Below are 27,477 nucleotides of genomic sequence, written 5' to 3'. Positions count from 1 at the left end.
CGGAGGACGAGAGCTGAACTCTATCCTGTAACCGTGAGACAGAATGTCTCTCACCCACCGGTCTTGGACATGTGGCAACCAGGCGTCGCAAAAGCGGGAGAGCCTGCCACCGACCGAGGATGCGGTTTGGGGAGGCCGAAAGTCATGAGGAGGCCGCTTTGGGAGCGGTTCCTCCGGCAGTCTTTTTAGGACGTGACTTAGACAGCCATGAATCAGAGTTCCTCTGACCCTTCTGTGGCCTGTTGGACGAGGAGAATTGAGACCTGGCTGAGGGCCGAAAGGACCGAAACCTCGATTGTACCTTCCGTTGTTGAGGTCTGTTTGGTTTGGACTGGGGTAAGGATGAGTCCTTTCCCTTGGATTGTTTAATGATTTCATCCAATTGCTCGCCAAACAGGCGGTCGCCAGAAAATGGCAAACCGGTTAAGAACTTTTTGGAAGCAGAGTCTGCCTTCCATTCACGTAGCCACATGGCCCTGCGGACTGCCACTGAATTGGCGGATGCTACCGCCGTACGGCTCGCAGAGTCCAGGACAGCATTCATGGCGTAGGACGCAAAAGCCGACGCCTGAGAGGTTAAAGACACAACCTGCGGAGTAGCGGCACGTGTGACTGCATTAATCTCAGACTGACAAGCTGAGATAGCTTGGAGTGCCCATACGGCTGCGAATGCCGGAGCAAAAGACGCGCCTATAGCTTCATAGATGGATTTCATCAGGAGCTCTATCTGCCTGTCAGTGGCATCCTTGAGTGATGAACCTTCTGCCACTGCAACTATGGATCTAGCCGCCAGTCTGGAGACTGGAGGATCCACCTTGGGACACTGAGCCCAACCCTTGACTACGTCAGTGGGGAAGGGGTAACGTGTGTCATTAAGGCGCTTAGTAAAGCGCTTGTCCGGAAATGCTCGGTGTTTCTGGACTGTATCTCTGAAGTTGGCGTGATCGAAAAACGCACTCCGTGTACGTTTGGGAAACCTAAATTGGAATTTCTCCTGCTGAGAAGCTGACTCCTCAATCGGAGGAGCTGGCGGAGAAAGTTCTAGCACCTGGTTGATGGACGCTATATGGTCATTTACTATGGCGTCCCCTTCAGGTGTATCAAGATTGAGAGCAGCGTCAGGATCAGAGCCCTGATCTGCCACCTCCGCTTCATCCTCCAGAGAGTCCTCATGCTGAGACCCTGAGCAGTGTGATGAAGTCGAGGGAAGCTCCCAGCGAGCCCGCTTAGCCGGTCTGGGACTGCGGTCCGTGTCGGAGTCCTCACCGTGGGACCTATGAGTCGCCCCAGGAGCACTTTGCTGCTCCGACCGAGGGGGGCCTGGGGGCAATGATTCAACAGTGCCCGGGGCCTGTGTTACCGGTCTGGACTGCAAAGCTTCTAGTATCTTAGCAGACCATCTATCCATAGACTCAAAGTTTGTCAGCGAATACTGCAAACTCTGTCCCTGTCACCTGGACAGTGGCAGCAGGTGGTTCCACCGGGGCCGAGGGTCCCACCAGTGGCTGAGGCTCCGGCTGAGTGAGTGTCACAGGGGCCGAGCATTGCACACAATGAGGGTAGGTGGAACCTGCAGGTAGCATAGCCGCACATGAGGTACAGGTTGCAAAATAAGTCTGTGCCTTGGTACCCTTGCTTTTTGCGGACGACATGCTGTTGTCTCCTCTTAGAGCAAGCAGTGAGGGTATATAGCCAAAAGCAAATAGTGCGGCCGTACAGAGTAAATGTATACAATATAAGCATATAAATATACACTTCGGCACCCAGGGGGGCCAGCACCTAGTAACAGGTGCGGCTTACCGACCGCCCTCAGCGGTTGTGTGACCACCAGATTCCCTGTCTGGGCCTCCCAGAGCTGTGGCGCTCGGTGTTGTCTCCCCTCTGAAGTTCTCCAGCGTCAGAAGTGCTGATAGGAATGGCTGCCAGCGTTCTGAGAGGAGGAGGGAGCCGTGGGCGTGCCTCAGAAAGTGTGGGAATCTGGTGCCCCGCAGTGCTCAGTGAGGGGGGAGGAGGATACCTCAGTATGCTCCAGCCCTCACCGCTGACATGTAGTTTAGCGTCCCTCCCTCACCCCTGACTGGCAGGCCCGTGGGCGGGAGTTTGCGATACTAGGCCGCAAAAGCCGAGGACTAAACTTATCAGCGCGGCCGGCAAACAAGCGCGGTCGGCGCGGTAGTCCCGGCGACGCAAAACACCCGGCAGGTGCTGCAGCGTCCGTTACACAGGCGCTCTATGCGCCGTCCCCAAGGGGACACAGAGTACCTCAGAGGAGCAGGGCCTGTCCCTGACGATACCCGGTCTCCTGTCCAGCAGATTCCCCCAGGGGCTGTGGAGGGAGCACGGTCCCATGCATGGTGACCGGTTAGGATCCCACTTCACTCAGAGCCCCTAAGGGATGGGGAAGGAAAACAGCATGTGGCTCCAGCCTTTGTACCCGCAATGGGTACCTCAACCTTAACAGCACCGCCGACCAGAGTGGGGTGAGAAGGGAGCATGCCGGGAGCCCTGTTATGGGCCCTCTTTTCTTCCATCCGATATAGTCAGCAGCTGCTGCTGACTAAATTGTGGAGCTTGCGTGCATGTGTGCCTCCTTCAACACAAAGCATAAAAACTGAGGAGCCCGTGATGCACGGGGGGTGTATAGGCAGAGGGGAGGGGTTTACACTTTTAAGTGTAATACTTTGTGTGGCCTCCGGAGGCAGAAGCTATACACCCCAATTGTCTGGGTCTCCCAATGGAGCGACAAAGAAATCTAGATTTTCACCTCTTTATCTGTGAGAATAGTTAGTGGCGGTGTCTGTGGGAGAGAGGTGTTTGATATATTTTGCTTCACAGAATCCAATCCCCAGGCAATAGCTGCTGTCACCCTCCAGCACAAGCAGTATCATGGTCAGCAGTGGCGTAGCAAAGGGGGGGAGGTCCTCACCGGGTGGCACGTGTCAGGGAGGTGGCATTTTGGCCACTCGCTTTCAGTTCTGCTGCCCCCGGGCCGAGTTCCGGGGACCGCAGTCCTCGGCAGGAAACTGTGGCTGCCGTCCCTTTAAGGCAACAGCGTCCTCCTGGTTTGAGCTTCATCTGTGGGCGGAGCTACTGCGCAGCCTGCTTAGTCCCACAGATGAAGGAGGCGCAGTGCCAGCCAGCGACCTCCAGCGCTGTGTGGGTCGCCTCTCCTCCGTGACCGAGCGGTAAGTGCTACCCCCTCCCCCCCCTCGACCTGTATACTCCCTCCCAGCCACCCGGTTTATGGGCCCCAGTGAGCTGCATGGCCCCCCCCAAGGAGACGTGTGTGTGTGTGTGTGTGTGTGTGTGTGTGTGTCTGTCTGTATGCAGCAGAGCTGTGTGTCTGTAACTGCTCACATCTTTAAGAACTCATCTAGTAGTAACAACCAATCATTAGGGATCACCACCTTGTGTGGACTGGACGCTGGGCGTCTCCAAGCTCTGGAAATGGGGATCTTAATGTCAGAAAAGAGAACCATGAAAAAAACCTGTGGCAACATTAAGATGAAAGAAGACGATTAACAATGGTGGCCCTAAGTACAAGCGCGATACTGACTGTAGTAGCTGCGTCAGACCTCACTAAGTGGCTGTGACCCAACAAGCTCATCTAGGAGCAAAAGCTGGACACAAACCTATAAAAAAAGGAAAGGCCTCTTCTCAAACATTACCGATAGATGAATTCACCACTTCACAAATGCCAACATAATAAAATGCACCCCATGTGCAGCACCCAGGAGACCGCTGCTCTGTTTAGGGGAGAAACACACAACCATCTGTTCTGGTTCCTGGCCTGGTGGATAAATCTAAGGACTGTGCACAGCATCATCATTTGCATAGTAAACATTAAGCGGACATCTTTGAGCAGCCATACTGTTGTTGGATAATCCTCTAGGAGCCACGTAGTGTCTGTACATGCCCTGAGCCATTCTAAAATATCCTACTCAGACTAAACCTTCACCTGGGAGGATAACCAAAAGAGAAGGGCAGAGATGGATGGAAAACAAGTAGGTGGAAAGTTGTATTTAGCTGTTTGGTCACACCAAGAGTGCACTGAGCGCATGTGCTTGGCTTGAACAGTCATTCTGCGCAGAGATTCCCATAAGGATGGGGTCACACTTGCAAGTGACACACGTGAGTCTCGCATTGCATCACCAGGAACGGCCGCACACTCTCCTAGCAGGGGCGTCTCAGCTGCATAGATATACATGCAGCCAACCCGCTCCTGTTAGGAGAGTGAGGCTGTGTCGGGCAAAGCGAGTCACTCCCAAGTGTGACTCCGGCCTTACATTGAGTGATGACTAACATAGTCAGAATAACTAACACTAGGGGTGTATTCACATGCCAAGACATGGTTTTACCATTTTCTTTTCCCCTTTTTAAAGGGCCTATGGTTTTGCATTAAGAAGTTGAACAAGCAAATATGGAGATTTAAGGTGCACATACTTTTAACACAATTACAATGAGAAGTGCATTGTTTACAAGTGATAAAAGTCAGTGATTACCTTTGACTCCTGGGTTGCTCCTCTGCACATGGTGGTGAATTGGCATTCCTCCTTGAGAGGTGTTGCCGATTATTGGCTTGGTAGTAGTCTAATCCAGCACCGCTTTACAAATAGGAACACATACACAAAAAGAGAACAAGGATCATTATAGGAAATCACTAGAAGAGCTACAGTAATGTGCATACAGGTCATAGCACCTGAAAAACCACTGCTTAATGCTCTATGTCCGGAGTGCACTGCTCCTGCCCCCATTCATGACTGCCCACCAACCCTACGTGCCCAGCAAGTGCCTATACAGAACAGATGTCCTTGACAATGGCCACTTGTTGGTCAACGCGTTGGACAAATCTGCCTTTTCTTTGGTGACAGATCAGAATAAACTACTTTCGCAGCAAAATTTTCTCCACTTGTTTTATTGGTGCTGAGGTTTATGTCACATTATTACAGGACTATAGACCTTTCTGAAGCATGACCTCTTTGATTAACACTAAGGGGTACTTTGCACGCTGCAACATCGCTAGCCGATTGTAGCGATGCCGAGCGTGATAGTCCCAGTCGCAGATGCGATAGTTTGTGATAGCTGCCGTAGTGAACATTATCGCTACGGCAGCTTCACACGCACTTACCTGCCCTGCGACGTCGCTCTAGCCGGCGACCCGCCTCCTTCCTAAGGGGACGGGTCGTGCGGCGTCACAGTGACATCACACGGCAGGCGGCCAATAGAAGCGGAGGGGCGGAGCTGAGCGGGACATAAACATCCCGCCCTCCTCATTGCAGCCGGGACGAAGTTAAGGAGATGTTCCTCACTCCTGCGGCTTCATACACAGCGATGTGTGCTGCCGCAGGAACTAGGAACAACATCGTACCTGTCGCTGCAACGAAATTATGGAAATGACCGACAATCGGAGATCACCGATTTTCAACGCTTTTGCGATAGTTTATCGGTGATTGTAGGCTTTACACGTTGCGATGTTCTTACCGGCGCCAGATGTGCGTCACTTTCGATTTGACCCCGACGATATCGAAGTAGCGATGTCACAACGTGCAAAGTACCCCCTAAGTGTGGCTCTCCATCACTACCCCCACATTGTTAGCATTGCAGCCAGTGAGCTCAGAGGCTCATGTCATCTACACAGGGAAAGCCACAAATCATAGATGGCTACATCACTGGTGACATCAGCACTGCAGACAAACAGTGGTGGAAAGCAAGCACTGGACCGAGGGAAGAAGGGAATTTTGTTTACTTACCGTAAATTCCTTTTCTTCTAGCTCCAATTGGGAGACCCAGACAATTGGGTGTATAGCTTCTGCCTCCGGAGGCCACACAAAGTATTACACTTAAAAGTGGAAACCCCTCCCCTTCTGCCTATACACCCCCCCGTGCATCACGGGCTCCTCAGTTTTGGTGCAAAAGCAGGAAGGAGGAAACTTATAAATTGGTCTAAGGTAAATTCAATCCGAAGGATGTTCGGAGAACTGAAAACCATGAACCAAGAACAATTCAACATGAACAACGTGTGTACACAAAAGAACAGCCCGAAGGGAACAGGGGCGGGTGCTGGGTCTCCCAATTGGAGCTAGAAGAAAAGGAATTTACGGTAAGTAAACAAAATTCCCTTCTTCTTTGTCGCTCCATTGGGAGACCCAGACAATTGGGACGTCCAAAAGCAGTCCCTGGGTGGGTAAATAATATTCGGTAATAGAGCCGTAAAACGGCCCCTTCCTACAGGTGGGCAACCGCCGCCTGAAGGACTCACCTACCTAGGCTGGCATCTGCCGAAGCATAGGTATGCACTTGATAGTGTTTCGTGAAAGTGTGCAGACTCGACCAGGTAGCCGCCTGACACACCTGCTGAGCCGTAGCCTGGTGCCGCAAAGCCCAGGACGCACCCACGGCTCTGGTAGAATGGGCCTTCAGCCCTGAAGGAACCGGAAGCCCAGAAGAACGGTAGGCTTCAAGAATTGGTTCCTTGATCCATCGAGCCAAGGTTGACTTGGAAGCCTGCGACCCTTTACGCTGGCCAGCGACAAGGACAAAGAGCGCATCCGAGCGGCGCAGGGGCGCCGTACGAGAAATGTAGAGTCTGAGTGCTCTCACCAGATCTAACAAGTGCAAATCCTTTTCACATTGGTGAACTGGATGAGGACAAAAAGAAGGTAAGGAGATATCCTGATTGAGATGAAAAGGGGATACCACCTTAGGGAGAAATTCCGGAACCGGACGCAGAACCACCTTGTCCTGGTGAAACACCAGGAAGGGGGCTTTGCATGACAGCGCTGCTAGCTCAGACACTCTCCGAAGTGATGTGACTGCCACTAGGAAGACCACTTTCTGCGAAAGGCGTGAAAGAGAAATATCCCTCATTGGCTCGAAAGGTGGTTTCTGAAGAGCAGTTAGCACCCTGTTCAGATCCCAGGGTTCTAGCGGACGCTTGTAAGGAGGGACTATGTGGCAAACCCCCTGCAGGAACGTGCGTACCTGTGGAAGCCTGGCTAGGCGCTTTTGAAAAAATACAGAGAGCGCCGAGACTTGTCCCTTAAGGGAGCCGAGAGACAAACCCTTTTCCATTCCGGATTGAAGGAAGGACAGAAAAGTGGGCAAGGCAAATGGCCAGGGAGTAAAACCCTGATCAGAGCACCAGGATAAGAAGATCCTCCACGTCCTGTGGTAGATTTTGGCGGACGTTGGTTTCCTGGCCTGTCTCATAGTGGCAATGACCTCTTGAGATAACCCTGAAGACGCTAGGATCCAGGACTCAATGGCCACACAGTCAGGTTGAGGGCCGCAGAATTCAGATGGAAAAATGGCCCTTGAGACAGCAAGTCTGGTCGGTCTGGTAGTGCCCACGGTTGGCCCACCGTGAGATGCCACAGATCCGGGTACCACGACCTCCTCGGCCAGTCTGGAGCAACGAGGATGGCGCGGCGGCAGTCGGACCTGATCTTGCGTAACACTCTGGGCAGCAGTGCCAGAGGAGGAAATACATAAGGCAGTCGAAACTGCGACCAATCCTGAACTAATGCGTCTGCCGCCAGAGCTCTGTGATCTTGAGAACGTGCCATGAATGCCAGGACCTTGTTGTTGTGCCGGGACGCCATTAGGTCGACGTCAGGCTTCCCCCAGCGGCAACAGATCTCTTGAAACACGTCCGGGTGAAGAGACCATTCCCCTGCGTCCATGCCCTGGCGACTGAGAAAGTCTGCTTCCCAGTTTTCTACGCCCGGGATGTGAACTGCGGAGATGGTGGAGGCTGTGGCTTCCACCCACAGCAAAATCCGCCGGACTTCCTGGAAGGCTTGCCGACTGCGTGTGCCGCCTTGGTGGTTGATGTATGCCACCGCCGTGGCGTTGTCCGACTGAATTCGGATCTGCCTGCCTTCCAGCCACGGCTGGAACGCCTTTAGGGCTAGATACACTGCCTTTATCTCCAGAACATTGATCTGAAGGGAGGACTCTGGCTGAGTCCACGTACCCTGAGCCCTGTGGTGGAGGAAGACCGCTCCCCACCCTGACAGACTCGCGTCCGTCGTGACCACCGCCCAGGATGGGGGCAGGAAGGATTTCCCCTTCGACAACGAAGTGGGAAGAAGCCACCACTGAAGGGAGGCCTTGGCTGCCCGAGAAAGGGAGACGTTCCTGTCAAGGGACGTCGACTTCCTGTCCCATTTGCAGAGAATGTCCCATTGAAGTGGACGCAGATGAAACTGCGCAAAAGGAACTGCCTCCATTGCTGCCACCATCTTCCCTAGGAAGTGCATGAGGCGCCTCAAGGGGTGCGACTGGGCTCGAAGGAGAGATTGCACCCCTGTCTGTAGTGAACGCTGTTTGTCCAGCGGAAGCTTCACTATCGCTGAGAGAGTATGAAACTCCATGCCGAGATATGTCAGTGATTGGGCCGGTGTCAGTTTTGACTTTGGAAAATTGATGATCCACCCGAATCTCTGGAGAGTCTCCAGAGCAATATTCAGGCTGTGTTGGCATGCCACCTGAGAGGGGGCCTTGACAAGCAGATAGTCTAAGTAAGGGATCACTGAGTGTCCCTGAGAGTGTAGGACTGCTACCACTGTTGCCATGACCTTGGTGAAGACCCGTGGGGCTGTCGCCAGGCCGAAAGGCAGTGCCACGAACTGAAGGTGTTCGTCCCCGATGGCGAAATGCAGGAAGCGCTGATGCTCTGGTGCAATCGGTACGTGGAGATAAGCATCCCTGATGTCGATTGATGCTAGGAAGTCTCCTTGGGACATTGAGGCGATGACGGAGCGGAGAGATTCCATCCGGAACCGCCTGGTTTTCACGTGTCTGTTGAGCAGTTTTAGGTCCAGAACGGGACGGAAAGATCCGTCCTTTTTTGGCACCACAAACAAGTTGGAGTAAAAACCGTGGCCCCGTTGCTGAAGGGGAACAGGGATCACCACTCCTTCTGCCTTCAGAGTGCTCACCGCCTGAAGAAGAGCATCGGCTCGCTCGGGGGGGAAGAGATGTTCTGAAGAAACGAGTGAGAGGACGAGAGCTGAACTCTATCCTGTAACCGTGAGACAAAATGTCTCGCACCCATCGGTCTTGGACATGTGGCAACCAGGCGTCGCAAAAGCGGGAGAGCCTGCCACCGACCGAGGATGCGGTTTGAGGAGGCCGAAAGTCATGAGGAGGCCGCTTTGGGAGCGGTTCCTCCGGCGTTCTTCTTAGGACGTGACTTAGACCGCCATGAATCGGAGTTCCTCTGACCCTTCTGTGGCCTGTTGGACGAGGAGAATTGAGACCTGCCCGCGGGCCGAAAGGACCGAAACCTCGATTGTACCTTCCGTTGTTGAGGTCTGTTTGGTTTGGACTGGGGTAAGGATGAGTCCTTTCCCTTGGATTGTTTAATGATTTCATCCAATCGTTCGCCAAACAGGCGGTCGCCAGAAAATGGCAACCCGGTTAAGAACTTTTTGGAAGCAGAGTCTGCCTTCCATTCACGTAGCCACATGGCCCTGCGGACTGCCACCGAATTGGCGGATGCTACCGCCGTACGACTCGCAGAGTCTAGGACAGCATTCATGGCGTAGGACGCAAACGCCGACGCCTGAGATGTTAAGGACACAACCTGCGGAGTAGAGGCACGTGTGACTGCATTAATCTCAGACTGACAAGCTGAGATAGCTTGGAGTGCCCATACGGCTGCGAATGCCGGAGCAAAGGATGCGCCTATAGCTTCATAGATGGATTTCAACAGGAGCTCTATCTGCCTGTCAGTGGCATCCTTGAGTGATGCACCATCTGCCACTGCAACTATGGATCTAGCCGCCAGTCTAGAGACTGGAGGGTCCACCTTGGGACACTGAGCCCAACCCTTGACTACGTCAGGGGGGGAAGGGATAACGTGTGTCTTTAAGGCGCTTAGTAAAGCGCTTATCTGGAAAAGCTCGGTGTTTCTGGACTGTATCTCTGAAGTCGGAGTGATCCAGAAACGCACTCATTGTACGTTTGGGAAACCTGAAATGGAATTTCTCCTTCTGAGAAGCTGACTCCTCAATCGGAGGAGCTGGGGGAGAAAGATCCAACACCTGATTGATGGACGCTATAAGGTCATTTACTATGGCGTCCCCTTCAGGTGTATCCAGGTTGAGAGCGGCGTCAGGATCAGAGTCCTGCTCTGCCACCTCCGCTTCATCCTCATGCTGAGACCCTGAGCAGTGTGATGAAGTCGAGAGAAGCTCCCAGCGAGCCCGCTTAGGCGGTCTGGGACTGCGGTCCGCGTCGGAGACCTCACCGTGGGACCTATGAGTCGCCCCAGGAGCACTTTGCTGCTCCAACCGAGGGGGGCCTGGGGTCAATGATTCAACAGTGCCCGGGGCCTGTGTTACCGGTCTGGACTGCAAGGCTTCTAGTATCTTAGCAGACCATTTATCCATAGACTCAGAAAGTTTGTCAGCGAATACTGCAAACTCTGTCCCTGTCACCTGGACAGTGGCAGCAGGTGGTTCCACCGGGGCCGAGGGTCCCACCAGTGGCTGAGGCTCCGGCTGAGTGAGTGTCACAGGGGCCGAGCATTGCACACGAGGGTAGGTGGAACCTGCAGGTAGCATAGCCGCACTTGAGGTACAGGTTGCAAAGTAAGCCTGTGCCTTGGCACCTTTGCTTTTTGCGGACGACATGCTGTTGTCTCCTCTGAGTGCAATCAGAGAGGGTATATAGCCAAAAACAAGCAGTGCGGCCGTACAGAGTAAATGTATAGAATATAAGCATATAAATATACACTTCGGCACCCAGGGGGGCCAGCACCTAGTAACAGGTGCGGCTTACCGACCGCACGCAGCGGTTGTGTGACCACCAGATTCCCTGCCTGGGCCTCCCAGAGCGGTGTTGTCTCTCCTCTCCAGCGTCAGAAGTGCTGATAGGAATGGCTGCCAGCGTTCTGAGAGGAGGAGGGAGCCGTGGGCGTGCCTCAGAAAGTGTGGGAATCTGGTGCCCCGCAGTGCTCAGTGAGGGGGGAGGAGGATACCTCAGTATGCTCCAGCCCTCACCGCTGACATGTAGTTTAGCGTCCTTCCCTCACCCCTGACTGGCAGGCCCGTGGGCGGGAGTTTGCGATACTAGGCCGCAAAAGCCGAGGACTAAACTTATCAGCGCGGCCGGCAAACAAGCGCGGTCGGCGCGGTAGTCCCGGCGACGCAAAACACCCGGCAGGTGCTGCAGCGTCCGTTACACAGGCGCTCTATGCGCCGTCCCCAAGGGGACACAGAGTACCTCAGAGGAGCAGGGCCTGTCCCTGACGATACCCGGTCTCCTGTCCAGCAGATTCCCCCAGGGGCTGTGGAGGGAGCACGGTCCCATGCATGGTGACCGGTTAGGATCCCACTTCGCCCAGAGCCCCTAAGGGATGGGGAAGGAAAACAGCATGTGGCTCCTGCCTATGTACCCGCAATGGGTACCTCAACCTTAACAGCACCGCCGACCAGAGTGGGGTGAGAAGGGAGCATGCCGGGGGCCCTGTTATGGGCCCTCTTTTCTTCCATCCGATATAGTCAGCAGCTGCTGCTGACTAAATTGTGGAGCTTGCGTGCATGTGTGCCTCCTTCGCACAAAGCATAAAAACTGAGGAGCCCGTGATGCACGGGGGGGTGTATAGGCAGAAGGGGAGGGGTTTCCACTTTTAAGTGTAATACTTTGTGTGGCCTCCGGAGGCAGAAGCTATACACCCAATTGTCTGGGTCTCCCAATGGAGCGACAAAGAAATACTGGGTTTGGTTCACACCTGCATATAAATAATTGCTCCGATACTCATCCAGAAAAATGTAACGAGTGTCATACATATGTCACACGAGTGCTATGTGGGTGTGTGATTTATTTATTTTTTTCTCGCATAGCATCTTGTACATCATAGAATACTTCTGTAAATTCATCCTACAGCGTTTCCCTGAAAATAAGCCCTAGAAGGAGTTTTCAGCATTTTCGGGGTAAGGCTCAAATACAAGCCCTACTCGCGGTTCAATAATTAAGTGTCCATGCAGCAAAGAAAAAAAAAAAAAAAAAAAAAAAAGTTACTGCAGGACACTTCATCATGGAAAGCAGACATCAACGCGTTCCATCCGCATGCTCTTGCACTCCGCTGCACGATTCTGAGCCGGCAGCCGGGGGGGGAAATGGTGTGTGTGTGTGTTTTCGTTATGCATTTCTTGAGGGAACCTTTCCCCCAACAGTTTTTCCCCGAAAATAAGCCCTAGCGGATGTTGTCAGTAAGCAGATATCCTGCAGGTAAATAATGCCCCCCCCCCCCCCCCATTTAAACTTCATTATTTCATGTGCACTAAAGGGTGTTTATTCTGGTTTAACCCAATAAATACAAATAACATGGAGTCCCTCTTATTTTAGATAACCAGCAAAGGTAAAGCAGACTGCTGGTGGCTGATATTATCAGGCTGGGAAGGTCCATGGCTATTGGGTCCTTCCCAGCTACGACTAATGGTGGATTCTTTCTGCACTAGGCATTAACATTTTCATGATAACTTTGTCTATGGTTTTACAATAAGAAGTTAAACAGGCCCACATGGAGAATAGATTGTTCTCAGTATGAGAAACTGAATAATAACCTTGTACATACCATACCTTTTAGTTGGTCATGAAAATAAAATGGTGTTAGAAAGCAAGATTTCCAGACAACACAGATCTCTTCATCAGGTATGGTATATTTCTTAACCTCTTCACGACACATGATGTCCCGGGTACATCATTGATTGTGTCGGGTAACCCCTGCCTGCTGCTGATTTGAACAGCTGACATGTGCAGCCATCCGGCACGAGTAGATTTGTTATCCACTTGCGCCCGTTAACCCCTTAGATTGCGCTGTGAAAGTGTCACAGCGCGATGTAACACAGGGCCGCGGTAAGCACGTACCCGGCTCCATCAGAAGTTACACGATGTGATCACATGGATCCGATGCTTGCCATGGTAGCACAGGGTCAGGTGATGACTCTTGTAGCTATCATGAGTCAGTTTCTCATACAGCCGGCAGAGGGCAGTATGTGAGAGGAAAGCAGCTTTTGTGTAGATCAGAGCAATGCTGCTCTGATCTACAAGAAATGAGCGATCAGACTGCTGATCGTTATATTCCCCTATGGGGTCTAGTGTAAACAAAAAAAAAACAAACCCCTAAAAGTTCAAAAAGGTGCCAACAAAAAAACCCCAAAAAACAACAAACACATATTTGGTATCGCCACGTTCAGAAATGCACGATCAAAATATAAAAATCAATTAATCTGATCGGTAAAAAAGCAGCAAAAAAAAAAAAATCCAAACGCCAAAATTACGTTTTTTGGTCGCTGCAAATTTTACGCAAAATGTGATAACAGGCGATCAAAAGGTAGCATCTGCGCAAAAAAATGGTACAGTTAAAAATATCAGCTCAAGGCAGAAAAAAATAAGCAGTCACTGAGCCATAGATCCCGAAAAAAAGAAACCATTATGGATGAAGGAAGGTGGTGCAAAACGGGCGTCTTTTTTGGGACAAACTTCTGAACTGTTTTTAACCCCTTAGATAAAAGTAAACCTATACTCGTTTGGTGTCTGTGAACTCGTACGGACCTGAGGTATCGCACCGACATCAGTTTTACCATATAGAGAACACAGTGAATAAAATATCTGAAAAACAATCGTACAATTGGACTTTTTTTGCACTTGGAAATGGTAAAAGTTATGGTCTTATTTAAAAGTAGAACTCGTGCCGTGGAAGAAAAAAAAAACAAAACAAAAACACAAAACCACCCTTAATATGGCAAGACTGACAAAAATAAAAACAAAAACAAAAAAAAAAAAAAGAAAACACAAACGTAAAATTGCCCGGGGGTTAAGGGGTTTATTTGTCCGAAAATACGTAATTACTTACCGGTAATGTGTTTTTTCTGAACCCATGACGGCACCACGAGAGAGGGGATCCGCCCTTCAAGGACAGGAAACCTCCAGAATAAAAAGGGGCAGCACCTCTCCCCGCATCAGTTGATTACCGAGTATGACAGGACCTCCGAAACAAGGAACATCGTTAAAAAACATATCCCGCCACCATAACCGCCCAGTGAAGAGGAGTGAAAAGGGAAGCAAACTAGCAACCCCCAAGTGCAGGGAGGGAATGTAAGGGTGCCGTCATGGGTTCAGTAAAAACACATTACCGGTAAGTAATTACGTATTTTTCCAGCACCCATGACGGCACCACGAGAGAATTACAGAGGAAGACCTAGGGAGGGACAACAGTTTGCAGAACCCGCCTCCCAAAGGTGATGTCGGTGAACGACAAATCAAGGCGATAGTGATTAAAAAAGGTGGACGGAGAAGACCAGGTTGCCGCCTTACATATCTGCTCGATGGAGACCTCCGATCTCTCCGCCCAGGAAGATGCCATCGCTCGCGTGGAGTGTGCCTTCAAACCAGGAGGTACGTCTTCCCCCCGGCTGCGTAGGCAACAGAGATGGCATCCCTGATCCACCTTGCCAAAGTTGATTTAGAAGCCTTAAGCCCCTTCCTACAACCCTGGAAGACTACAAACAGAGACTTATCCTTCCTCCCTTCCGAGGTGACCAACAGATACCTTTGAAGACAACGCCTAACATCCAGGCAGTGCCATCCCATCTCCTCCGGAGTAGAAGGGTTGGCATAAAAAGAGGGGAGCACTATTTCCTGTGATCTATGGAAGTGGGAATGCACCTTCGGCAAATAGGCAGGGTCAGTACGTAAAACTACTCGGTCCTCAAAAAACTGGGTATACGGAGGAGAAATGGATAAGGCCTGAAGGTCACTAACCCTACGGGCAGAAGTGAGGGCGACCAGGAGAATCGTCTTAAAGGGACAGATGCTTGAGAGAGATAGAATCTAAGGGCTCAAATAGGGGCCGTGTTAAAGCTGAAAGGACCAAGTTAAGGTCCCAGGATGGAAGTGGCATGGTTCCCCGAGGCTTAGACCTAGCACAGGACCTAACGAACCTCGATATCCAGGGATCTCCAGCCAGGGCATGGTTATACAAGGCGCTCAGTGCGGAGATTTGCACCTTAAGGGTACTAACGGATAGACCCAGTTCCCAACCCTTCTGGAGAAATTCCAGGACAACCGGGACGGAGGGTGGTTTAGTAGGATCTGCACCCGAAGAGGACAGGAATTTCGGCCAAATACGCCCATAAATGCGAGTAGTGACAGGCTTTCTGCACTGCATCAAGGTGGAGATCAGACCCTGAGAAAACCCCTTAGTGCCTAATAGCGACCTCTCAAGAGCCACGCCGTCAGATGTAACCTGGTGTGCTGTGGGTGGAAGGCTGGACCCTGAGATAGGAGATCCGGTAGGTCCGGGAGAACCCACGGATCGGTGACTGACAGATGAGTCAGCCAATAAAACCAAGGCCTCTTCGGCCAAAAGGGTGCTATGAGAATCACGAATGCTTGATCCTCCCGTATCTTCCTGACCAGGAGGATGAGTGGAGGGAAGGCATATGCAAGGCGGAAGTCCTACTTGAGCAACAGCGCGTCCACCGAGTGGGGATGATCCCTTGGATCCAGGGAACAGAATCGGGGAACCTTCCTGTTGGTCCGTGTGGCAAAGAGGTCTATCTCGGGAACCCCCCACATCCCCGTTATCCTGTTGAAAACGGACTGATTTAGAGACCATTCGCCCTGGTGAAACTGGGTGCGACTGAGAAAGTCCGCCAAATCGTTCTCCTTCCCTCGGATGTGCACTGCCGACAGGGTACCCAGATGAGCCTCTGCCCAAGACATGATCCTGCTTGCGACGGACATGAGGTGTCTGGAGCGAGTACCCCCCTGGTGGTTGAGATATGCTACCGTCGCTTGGTTGTCCGACAGAACTTTCACATGTCGACCCCGTAACAATGGCAGGAAACGACCTAACGCCTTTTCCACCGCCAGCAATTCCCTTGTATTCGAGGAATTTTGAGCTTCTTCTCCAGACCATCGTCCCTGAATGAAAAGAGCGTCCAGATGTGCCCCCCAACCGTAGAGACTGGCGTCGGTGGTTACCACCACGGGCTCTGGTGCCCTCCAAGGCACCCCTCTGCCCAAGTGGACCGGATCTAGCCACCAATAGAGGGACTGCAAGGTGCGATGTTTGAGAATGATGAGTCTGTCCAGATGGTCCCCGTGAGCCGTCTGATGCTGTAAGATATTCCACTGTAGGACCCTGGTGTGTGCTTGAGCCCATCTGACGGCCGGGATGGCCGCAGTCAGGGAGCCCAGGAGGGACATCTCACCCCGGAGAGACAGACGCCGGTGCCTCAGAGTCCGGTCTATCTGGGTCCGAAGGGCTTCCACTTTGGAAGGAGGCAACCGACAGAGTTGAGTATTGGAGTCCCAGGTGAGTCCCAGAAACAGCTGAACCTTTAATGGAATTAATCTGGACTTTTCCTCGTTGATCAACCAGCCCAACTCCGGCAGGGAAGCTTGCACCTGCCGGAGAAGGGCCGCACAATGAAGAGCTGAGGCGCCCACAATCAAGAAGTCGTCCAGATAAGGAATCAGAAGGACCTCTCTCTGACGCAGATATGCCGACATTTCCGCTATTATCTTTGTAAAAATCCTCGGGGCGATGGCCAGACCGAAGGGGAGGGCTTTGTATTGGAAATGGCAGACCCGACCGTCCATGTGGAGGGCTATCCTGAGGAAGCATTGGAAAAGAGAGTGTATTGGGATATGATAATATGCATCGCGTAAGTCTATGACAGCCATGTGACAGTGGGGATACAGATATTTCACTATGGACCGCACGGACTCCATCTTGAAGCTGTCTATTTGAAGGAACCGGTTGAGGGCTTTCAGGTTGATGATTGTGCGATAGGAACCGTCGGGCTTCCCTACCAGAAAGAGGGTGGAATAGAACCCTTCTCCCTGTTCCCTTGAGGGAACTTCCACTAGAACCCTCTTGAAGAGGAGGTGACGGACCTCTGCTTCCAACGCCAGCTGTTCCGCCGGGGAACGACGCAGAGGGGTAACCACGAACCTGGGAGGAGGAGGCCGAAGGAAGGGGAGCCGGAGGCCGGAGCGTATAAGGGCCAGTATCCCTGCACTGGAGGAAATCCTTTCCCAAGCCGGAAGGAACTGAGAGAGCCTCCCTCCGACCTGGGAAAGCGAGTCACTTGGACGACTTATTCTGATCTTTTGAGGGGCCCTTGAACATGAACCCCTTTCCCTGAGTCTATCGGACCAGGTATTCCGATCCCGTGGTCGGGTGGGGCGGCGAACTGGCTTCCTCCGAAAGGACCGCCGTGAAGAAGGAAACGATGGAAAGGGAAAGCCGCCCTTCTTGTCGCTAGCTTTTTCTAGGATGTCATCCAGTACCGGCCCGAACAGAAATTCACCTTGACAAGGGATATTGCAGAGTTTAGACTTAGTTTGCAGATCCCCCGGCCAGCATTTCAGCCAGAGAGCCCTTCTAGCCGCATTGGAGAGGGATGCTGATTTAGCAGCCAACTTAGTGGAGTCCGCCGAGGCGTCCACAAGGAAGGCCGCCGCCCCCCGCAACTTGGAGAGGGAGGACGCAATCTCCTCCTTTGGTGCTCGGGATCTAAACTGGTCTTCCAGTTCGTCAATCCATATAGTCAGGGATCTAGCCGTACAGGTAGCCGCAATGGCGGGTCTTAGTCCTCCGGCAGCAGCTTCCCAGGTATTCTTTAGGAAGTGATCAGCTTTCTTATCTAATTGGTCTTTCAGGGAGCCCATGTCCTCAAATGGCAAGGCAAACTTTTTGGATGCCTTAGCGACAGCCACATCCAATTTTGGCGCCTTATCCCATGTGGAGCAGGAGGCCTCCTCAAACGGATATTTTCTCTTAAAGGCGCCAGGAATGGAATGCTTCTTATCAGGTCTCTTCCATTCCCGGGCAATTAAGGCTTGTATCTTATCCACCACCGGGAAGGAGCGTCGTTTCTTCTGCTCCATGCCCCCGAACATCCTATCCTGGATAGATTTTTCAGGTTTCTCATCCGTGAGGCCCATGGTGGTTCTCACCGCCTTAACTAACTTCTTCATATTATCTAGCGGGAAGCACTGGCGACCCCCTGAGTCACTATCAGAGGAGGAGCGGGAAGTAGAGCCAGAGGAATCACATTCCCCATCCGACCTATCAGAGTTCTCGTGGGTAGGCGAAGGGGCTCGAGAACCCCCAGCACTTTGTGCTCCAGACAGGGATCGGAGGGAGTCCCTGACCTCTTCCCGTATGAGGGACCGGAGGTCGGAAGCAAATCCTGGCTGTTCCTCCGACAAAGTTTGCTGAATGCAGCCTTTGCACAATCTCTTAGTCCAAGAACCAGAAAGTTCTTTACAGCACAAGGCGCATTCCTTATGTCTGGATTTAGATAAACACTTCTTACGTTTACTGCGATCCTATAAAAAAAACAGGCAATATGACCGCCATTAAAAGCGGAACATCTGAGGTGCACTAACCCACCGATGCCCAGAGGCTACACCGGTTCAGCAGGGCCCTCATCTGACTTCCGTCCTCTAGAAGGCCGTCTTCTGTCAGGAGAGTCGGGGTCCTTCCGCTTGGAGGACCGGTCATCCGTCCCCCCACGCTTGCCCCCTGAGCCAGCGACACTGTCATCCTTGCCCCCCTTCTGCTGCCGCTTCAGGGAGGCTGTATCATGATCAGAGGGAGGTTTTGGAGAGGAGGGAGGCGAAGGAGACGCCGCTGACTGCTTGTCCGTCATGGCAACAGAGCACAGGCACCATAGAGAGGATTGCCGCTCTAAATTTCAAAAGACAGTCTGGCGACTCCGCCCCCACTTCCGGCGGACGTCCCATCCGGCTCCACAGGCCGCCCGTTCATAGGAAAAAACGCGCGCCTGCGCACAGCCCGGACATCTCCTTTCCACTCACAACATGGCGCTCCTCCCGGAAGCGCCACCTAATCAGCCGCCACGAGGACGCCCCGCAGGGATCGCAGCAGCCGTCCCCCTCATCTCGGCCTGGTGCAGGCACACGCCGACAAGACGCTGGTAAGGAGAGGAGAGGGGGAGGAAGGGAAGGAGCCCGTGAGCAGACATACCCCCGTGGGTACGCTGCGACGGGAGAGCCCTGCGGACAGGTCCCTTTGAAGATCCACTTACCCGCCCCGCAGGCTCCTGGCGCTCCAATCGGGCGCGCTGTACGCACTCCGGACCCCCATGGGTCTGATGCGGCAGCTCCACAGCACCGCGGCCGACCGCAGCAGGACCCGTGCCGCTGCCAGAGCCGGCCGACGGACTTGAATCTTCGGCCCATCAGGACCTTCTTGGATCAATTAGATCTCTGGAGGCTCCCTGTTCAAGGACAGGAAACCAACTGATGAGGGGAGAGGTGCCGCCCCTTTTTATTCTGGAGGTTTCCTGTCCTTGAAGGGCGGATCCCCTCTCTCGTGGTGCCGTCATGGGTGCTGGAAAAATATTGCTTTGTAAATTTTTTTTTTTTTTTATTGTTACACATTAATGCCCTCATACCTACAAGATTATCATTTTGTTTCTCTTATCGAGAGCAATCAATGACTCTCGGACACTAGAATGATCGTTTTTAGCAACATTTTTTCACTACAGTTACTAAACCCAGTGCTCACCCATGACTCCTGGGGCGCTCCTCTGGATACGGAGGTTGTTTTGGATTTGCAGTATTTCTTGATGAGGTTTTTTGATTCTTGGCTTCATGATCATCTAATCCAGCATTGCTATACGATAAAAAAAAAGAAAATAAAGTGTAAAGAAGGGAATTTTGTTTACTTACCGTAAATTCCTTTTCTTCTAGCTCCTATTGGGAGACCCAGACAATTGGGTGTATAGCTTCTGCCTCCGGAGGCCACACAAAGTATTACACTTTAAAAAGTGTAACCCCTCCCCTCTGCCTATACACCCTCCCGTGCATCACGGGCTCCTCAGTTTTGGTGCAAAAGCAGGAAGGAGGAAACTTATCAATTGGTCTAAGGTAAATTCAATCCGAAGGATGTTCGGAGAACTGAACCATGAACCAAAAGAACAATTCAACATGAACAACATGTGTACACAAAAGAACAACCAGCCCGAAGGGAACAGGGGCAGCTGCTGGGTCTCCCAAAAGGAGCTAGAAGAAAAGGAATTTACGGTAAGTAAACAAAATTCCCTTCTTCTTTGTCGCTCCATTGGGAGACCCAGACAATTGGGACGTCCAAAAGCAGTCCCTGGGTGGGTAAAAGAATACCTCAATAACAAGAGCCGAACAACCCTCCTCTTACAGGTGGGCAACCGCCGCCTGAAGGACTCGCCTACCTAGACTGGCGTCTGCCGAAGCATAGGTATGCACCTGATAGTGTTTCGTGAAAGTGTGCAGACTAGACCAGGTAGCTGCCTGACACACCTGCTGAGCCGTAGCCCGGTGCCGCAATGCCCAGGACGCACCCACGGCTCTGGTAGAATGGGCTTTCAACCCTGAAGGAAGTGGAAGCCCAGAAGAACGGTAGGCTTCAAGAATCGATTCCTTGATCCATCGAGCCAAGGTTGACTTGGAAGCCTGCGAACCCTTACGCTGGCCAGCGACAAGGACAAAGAGCGCATCTGAACGGCGCAGGGGCGTCGTGCGAGACACGTAGAGCCGGAGTGCTCTCACTAGATCTAACGAGTGCAAATCCTTTTCACATTGGTGAACCGGATGAGGGCAAAATGAAGGTAAGGAGATATCCTGATTGAGATGAAAAGGGGATACCACCTTAGGGAGAAATTCCGGGACCGGACGTAGAACCACCTTATCCTGGTGAAAAACCAGGAAGGGGGCTTTGCATGACAGCGCTGCCAGCTCCGACACTCTACGGAGCGATGTAACTGCCACTAGAAATGCCACCTTCTGCGAAAGACGTGATAAAGAGACCTCCCGCAGCGGCTCGAAAGGTGGTTTCTGAAGAGCCGTTAGCACCCTGTTGAGGTCCCAGCGGACGCTTGTAAGGTGGGACTATGTGGCAAACTCCCTGCAGGAACGTGCGGACCTGCGGAAGCCTGGCTAGACGCTTTTGAAAAAATACGGAAAGCGCCGATACTTGTCCCTTGAGAGAGCCGAGAGACAAACCCTTGTCCATTCCGGATTGAAGGAATGAAAGAAAAAGTGGGTAAGGCAAAGGGCCAGGGAGAAAAACCCTTATCAGAGCACCAGGATAAGAAGATCCTCCAAGACCTGTGATAGATCTTGGCGGACGTTGGTTTCCTGGCCTGTCTCATAGTGGCAATGACATCTTGAGATAACCCTGAGGACGCTAGGAGCCAGGACTCAATGGCCACACAGTCAGGTTGAGGGCCGCAGAATTCAGATGGAAAAACGGCCCTTGAGACAGCAAGTCTGGGCGGTCTGGGAGCGCCCACGGTTGACCCACCGTGAGATGCCACAGATCCGGGTACCACGACCGCCTCGGCCAATCTGGAGCGACGAGAATGGCGCGACGACAGTCGGACCTGATTTTGCGCAGCACTCTGGGCAGCATCGCCAGAGGAGGAAATACATAGGGCAGTCGAAACTGCGACCAATCCTGAACTAATGCGTCCGCCGCCAGAGCTCTGTGATCTTGAGACCGGGCCATGAATGCCGGGACTTTGTTGTTGTGCCGTGACGCCATGAGATCGACGTCCGGCGTTCCCCCAGCGGCGACAGATCTCTCGAAACATGTCTGGGTGAAGAGACCATTCCCCCGCGTCCATGCCCTGTCGGCTGAGAAAATCTGCTTCCCAGTTTTCTACGCCCGGGATGTGAACTGCGGAGATGGTGGAAGCTGTGGCTTCCACCCACTGCAGAATTCGTCGGACTTCCTGGAAGGTTTGACGACTGCGAGTGCCGCCTTGGTGGTTGATGTAAGCGATGGCCGTGGCGTTGTCCGACTGGATCCGGATCTGCCTGCCCTCCAGCCACCGATGAAAGGCCAATAGGGCTAGATACACTGCCCTTATCTCCAGAATATTGATCTGAAGGGATGACTCCATCGGAGTCCAGGTTCCCTGAGCCCTGTGGTGGAGAAAAACCGCCCCCCACCCTGACAGGCTCGCGTCCGTCGTGACCACAGCCCAGGTGGGGGGTAGGAAGGATTTCCCCTGCGACAGAGAGTTGGGAAGGAGCCACCACTGAAGTGACATCTTGGTTGCAAGGGAAAGAGAGACGTTCCTGTCGAGTGAAGTCGACCTCCTGTCCCATTAGCGGAGAATGTCCCACTGGAGTGGCCGCAGATGGAATTGCGCGAAGGGCACTGCCTCCATCGCTGCCACCATCTTCCCCAGGAAGTGCATGAGGCGCCTCAAGGGGTGTGACTGACCCCGAAGAAGAGATTGTACCCCTGCCTGCAGAGAAAGCTGCTTGTCCAGCGGTAGCATGACTACCGCTGACTGAGTATGAAACTCCATCCCAAGGTACGTCAGTGATTGGGTCGGTGTCAACTTGGATTTTGGGAAGTTGATGATCCATCCGAACTGCTGGAGAGTCGCCAGAGCGACGGAAAGGCTGTTTTGACACGCCAACTGAGAGGGTGCCCTGACCAGAAGATCGTCTAAGTAGGGAATCACCGAGTGGCCCTGAGAGTGTAGGACCGCCACAACAGATGCCATGACCTTGGTGAACACCCGTGGGGCTGTCGCCAGGCCGAAAGGCAATGCTACGAACTGAAGGTGTTCGTCCCCGATGGCGAAGCGCAAAAAGCGTTGATGTTCGGGTGCGATCGGCACATGGAGATAAGCATCCTTGATGTCGATCGATGCTAGGAAGTCTCCTTGTGACATCGAAGCGATGACAGAGCGGAGAGATTCCATCCGAAACCGTCTGGTGCTCACATGTCTGTTGAGTAGTTTGAGGTCCAGAACGGGACGGAACGAGCCGTCCTTCTTTGGCACCACAAACAAGTTGGAGTAAGAGCCGCGACCATGTTCCTGAAGGGGAACAGGGATCACAACTCCTTCTGTCTTCAGAGCGTTCACCGCCTGAAAAAGTGCATCGGCACGCTCGGGGGGGCGGAGATGTTCTGAAGAAACGAGTCGGGGGACGAGAGCTGAACTCTATCCTGTAACCGTGAGACAGAATGTCTCTCACCCATCGGTCTTGAACATGTGGCCACCAGGCGTCGCAAAAGCGGGAGAGCCTGCCACCGACCGAGGATGCGGTTCGGGGATGCCGAGAGTCATGAGGAGGCCGCCTTGGAAGCAGTGCCTCCTGCGGCCTTTTGGGGGCGTGACTTAGCCCGCCACGCATAGGAGTTCCTCTGGCCTTTCTCCGGCCTGCTGGACGAAGAGGATTGGGGCTTGGCGGAGGGACGAAAGGACTGAAACCTCGATTGTATTTTTCGTTGCTGAGGTCTCTTTGGTTTGGACTGGGGTAAGGAGGAGTCCTTTCCCTTGGATTCCTTAATAATCTCATCCAAACGTTCACCAAACAAGCGGTCGCCAGCAAACGGTAAACCGGTTAAGAACCTCTTGGAAGCCGAGTCTGCCTTCCATTCGCGCAGCCACATGGCCCTGCGGACTGCCACAGAGTTAGCGGATGCCACCGCTGTACGGCTAGCAGAGTCTAAAACTGCGTTCATGGCGTAGGAAGAAAAAGCTGATGCCTGAGAAGTCAAAGACGCAACCTGCGGAGCAGAATTACGTGTAACCGTATTAATCTCAGCCAGACAAGCTGAGATAGCTTGTAGTGCCCACACGGCTGCAAAGGCCGGGGCAAAAGACGCGCCCGTGGCTTCATAGATGGATTTCACCAGGAGCTCTATCTGCCTGTCAGTGGCATCCTTTAGCGATGATCCATCTGCAACCGATACCACAGATCTAGCCGCCAATCTAGAGACTGGGGGATCCACCTTGGGACATTGAGCCCAACCCTTAACAACGTCAGAAGGGAAGGGGTAACGTGTGTCAGTAAGGCGCTTAGTAAAGCGCTTGTCCGGAACCGCTCAGGGCTTCTGGACAGCATCTCTGAAGTTAGAGTGATCGAAAAACGCACTCCGTGTACGTTTAGGGAACCGAAACAGGTGTTTCTCCTGCTGAGAAGTCGACTCCTCTACAGGTGGCGGCGGGGGAGAGATATCTAACACCTGGTTGATGGACGAGATAAGATCATTTACTATGGCGTCCCCTTCAGGTGTATCAAGATTGAGGGCAACGTCAGTGTCAGAGCCCTGAGCAGCGACGTCCGCCTCGTCCTCCAGAGAGTCCTCACGCTGGGAACCCGAGCAGCGTGAAGAAGTCGGGGAAGATTCCCAGCGGGCCCGCTTAGCCGGTCTGGGACTGTGGTCCGGGCCGGAGTCCTCCACGTGAGACCTAGGGCCCCCCCTGGGAACGTGCTGCGGCGCGGGCAGAGAGGGGCCCGGAGGTGAAGATCCAACAGGGCCCGGGGCCTGTTTAGGGACCGGTCTGGACTGCAAAGCTTCAAGCAGCTTGGCAGACCATTTGTCCATAGACTGAGCCAAGGATTGTGAGAGTGACTCAGAGTTTTTCAGCAAAAACTGCAAACTCTGTCCCTGCCGCCTGGACAGGGGGAGCAAGGGATTCTACCTGAGCCGAGGGGCCCACTAGTGACCGAGGCTCCGGTTGCGGAAGCAAAACAGGGGTTGAGCATTGCTCACAGTGAGGGTAGGTGGAACCCGCAGGTAACTTAGCCGCACAAGAGGTACAGGTCGCAAAATAACCCTGTGTCTTGGCACCCTTGCTCCTTGTGGACGACATGCTGTTGTCTCCCAGGAGAGTGATCACTGAGGGTATATGGGAAGGGTATACAGCCCGACCGAACAGAAATATATAAATATATATAGTATCTATTCCGGCACCCTAAGGGGACCAGCACCGGGTGACCGGTGTGGCTTACCGACCGCTAAAAAGCGGAGTGTGTGTCCTCCAGATTCCCTGCCTTAGGTCTCCCAGCGTTGCGAGCTCTTTCCAGGAAATCCTCCACAGGCAGAATGCCAAAGAAATGGCTGCTGGAGCTCTCAGGGGAGGAGTGGAGCCGTCGGCGGCGTTAGAAAAGTGCGGGAATCTGGAGTCCCCACAGTGATCAGTGAGGGGGGAGGAAACATACAGGATGCTCCGGCCCTCACAGCCGACGTCAGGTCGGCAGTCCCGCCCTTATCCCTGATAGCAAAACTCCCGCCCCCGGGCCTGTCTACTAGGCCGCAATTGAAGCCGGGGACTAAATTTAATACCGCGGCCGACAAACAGGCGCGGTCGGCGCGGAAGTCCGCCGGCCGTCACAAATAAGCAGCTGCTGCAGCGTCCGGGATGCAGGCGCTCCATGCACATCCCCCATGGGGATACAGAGTACCTTAGTGATGCAGGGCCCGGTCCCTGAGGATAAATAAACTCCTGTCCGACAGAATCCCACAGGGGCTGCGGAGGGAGCACGGTCCCAGTGACTGGATGACCGCTCAGGATCCCACTTCTCCCAGAGCTGCTAAGGGATGGTGAAGGAGACGGCATGAGGCTCCTGCCTTTGTACCCACAATGGGTACCTCAACCTTAACAGCACCGCCGACATAGTGGGGTGAGAAGGGAACATGCCGGGGGCCCCGTGGGGGCCCACTTTTCTTCCAACCGATATAACTAAAATGAGATGATGAGTGGATGTGTGCCTCCTTCCACACAAAGCATAAAACTGAGGAGCCCGTGATGCACGGGAGGGTGTATAGGCAGAGGGGAAGGGTTACACTTTTTAAAGTGTAATACTTTGTGTGGCCTCCGGAGGCAGAAGCTATACACCCCAATTGTCTGGGTCTCCCAATGGAGCGACAAAGAAATTGACGTTTCTGTACAGATACAGTAGTGTTGCGTAATATGCCAGCTTTGCTTTCACATGAAGCCCACTACACCCTCAAGCCTCTGGATAGCAATAGCATACGTCATGTCTATAATTGGTTAACTTTTTTTTTCACAACTAAAACAAGAAAAAATAAAAATAAATAAAATATGGACATGTTTGGCATCATTGCAATCGTACTGATGGGGAGAATCATAATGAGAGGTCATTTTTATCACACAATGTAGGATGTAAAAACATGGAGTTTCTCCCCCATTCAAAATGTATTTATTTTTCCAGTACAATATGGGGCAGAATGAATGCTGTCATGATAAAAAAAAACAAAAAAAAAAACAAAAACAAAAACCCAAACAAAACACACAACACAAAAAAACCCCCCAAAACTATGGCTCTGGGGAACAAAAAAAAAAAAAAAACAAAAACCCAAAATTGCTAAGACAGAAACTGGCTGAATTGGGGAGAGGTTAAAGTCAGGGAATATCAGGTGCCAAGTTTTTGTGGTATTGCTGTGCATATGTTTAGGACTTTCAGTCTCAGGAGGGGAGACTGAACGTACACATAATCAAAAGATTAGGGTAGTTACCTACCTCCTAGCGTTACCATGTAAGAGGTCTTCTAGATAATTGCTCCTTTCTATGCTGTGTCCACGGCTGCTGTTAAATTCTGTAAAAAGATTAAGTGTGACGCTCCTTGTACAAAACGCAGCAAATTAGTAAATGTGCTGCTGTTTGGGTAAAGTAGCGAGTGTTACCATCTCTCCAAAGCTATGGCTGCCTCAGCACTAGAAACAGCAAATTACTGTATTTTTCAGATAAGACGCACTTTTCCTCCCGAACATTTGGGAAGAAAACGAGGGGTTTGCCTTAAAATCCAAATGTATCTACTGGGGGGGTAGTGGAGAAGGGTCACAGGAGGCAGGACGATGCTGTGCTGCGGGCGCTGGTCTGCGCGGCGGGGCACGGGCCATTCCAAAGATGTCGGCGGTAAGGGCTTCAAATAATCACTCTTCAATAATTGCTCTCAGCTCTCATCTGTGCACACACCGACTCTGGACGCCATTTCTTTGAAGCCCGCACCACCTACATCTTCAGAATGGCCAGTGCCTTACCACACACATCGAGCACCAGCACCGAGCAGTGCCCACTGTCCCTAGCACAGAGCAGCGCCGTAGCCAGCACTTGGGGGCCCCTCTGCACCGCCCACAGCCATCACCGTACTCCAGCACCGCCCCTGCCACCTGTGACCCCGCTCCAAACACCACCACCCGCTCTAAGACACCACCGAATTGTAAAACGGATGCCATCTTTCCCCCCCCCCCTTCTAAATTTTAGGTGCGTCTTATAAAACCAAAAATATGATATCGCCTGATCTTTAAAGCCTTGCTTGGCTCTATACATGGTTAGTCAGAGATACCCGCACGAGGAGAACTGCGGTGACTCTTGTAATATTCATCTGTACAATGGCTGTATAAAATCTGCGGTTTTTATGACCAGGGAGCCGCCAGAGGCAACAAGGGGTGCGCATATGATGGTATACTCACTTTCTATGGCTTCAGATGGCTCCATGCGTAGCATATCAATCAGATACCTAAGAAAAGAGAAACAGCAAAACTAATGAGTTGGACACAGTGACACAGGCCAAGATGCATTAAAAGTGTCAAGAAAACTACAGAGTAAGGGCTCTTTTCCACTTGCAATTGTCTGGTGCGAGTGCGATCCGATAAAACCTTGGATTGCATTT

At 52.4% G+C, this 27,477-nt stretch overlaps 1 protein-coding gene across 1 annotated transcript in view; it reads right to left on the bottom strand.

Annotated features, from left to right (window-relative positions):
* LOC142304095 (uncharacterized) overlaps positions 1 to 27,477 on the bottom strand; it is a 58,658-nt gene that overhangs the window by 17,590 nt on the left and 13,591 nt on the right. The window contains exons 6-9 of the mRNA XM_075346127.1: positions 27,278 to 27,324; positions 26,325 to 26,400; positions 19,562 to 19,669; positions 4,503 to 4,604 (exon numbers count right to left, since the gene is read on the bottom strand). Of these exons, the coding sequence (XP_075202242.1) occupies positions 4,503 to 4,604; positions 19,562 to 19,669; positions 26,325 to 26,400; positions 27,278 to 27,324 (333 nt within the window). The remainder of the gene's footprint in view (positions 1 to 4,502; positions 4,605 to 19,561; positions 19,670 to 26,324; positions 26,401 to 27,277; positions 27,325 to 27,477) is intronic.

The sequence above is a fragment of the Anomaloglossus baeobatrachus genome, chromosome 4, assembly GCF_048569485.1.
Source record: "Anomaloglossus baeobatrachus isolate aAnoBae1 chromosome 4, aAnoBae1.hap1, whole genome shotgun sequence".
In the NCBI taxonomy this organism is placed as follows: Eukaryota; Metazoa; Chordata; class Amphibia; order Anura; family Aromobatidae; genus Anomaloglossus; species Anomaloglossus baeobatrachus.
Note: the sequence above shows the minus strand (reverse complement) of the source record. Positions and strands in the feature narration are given on the sequence as shown.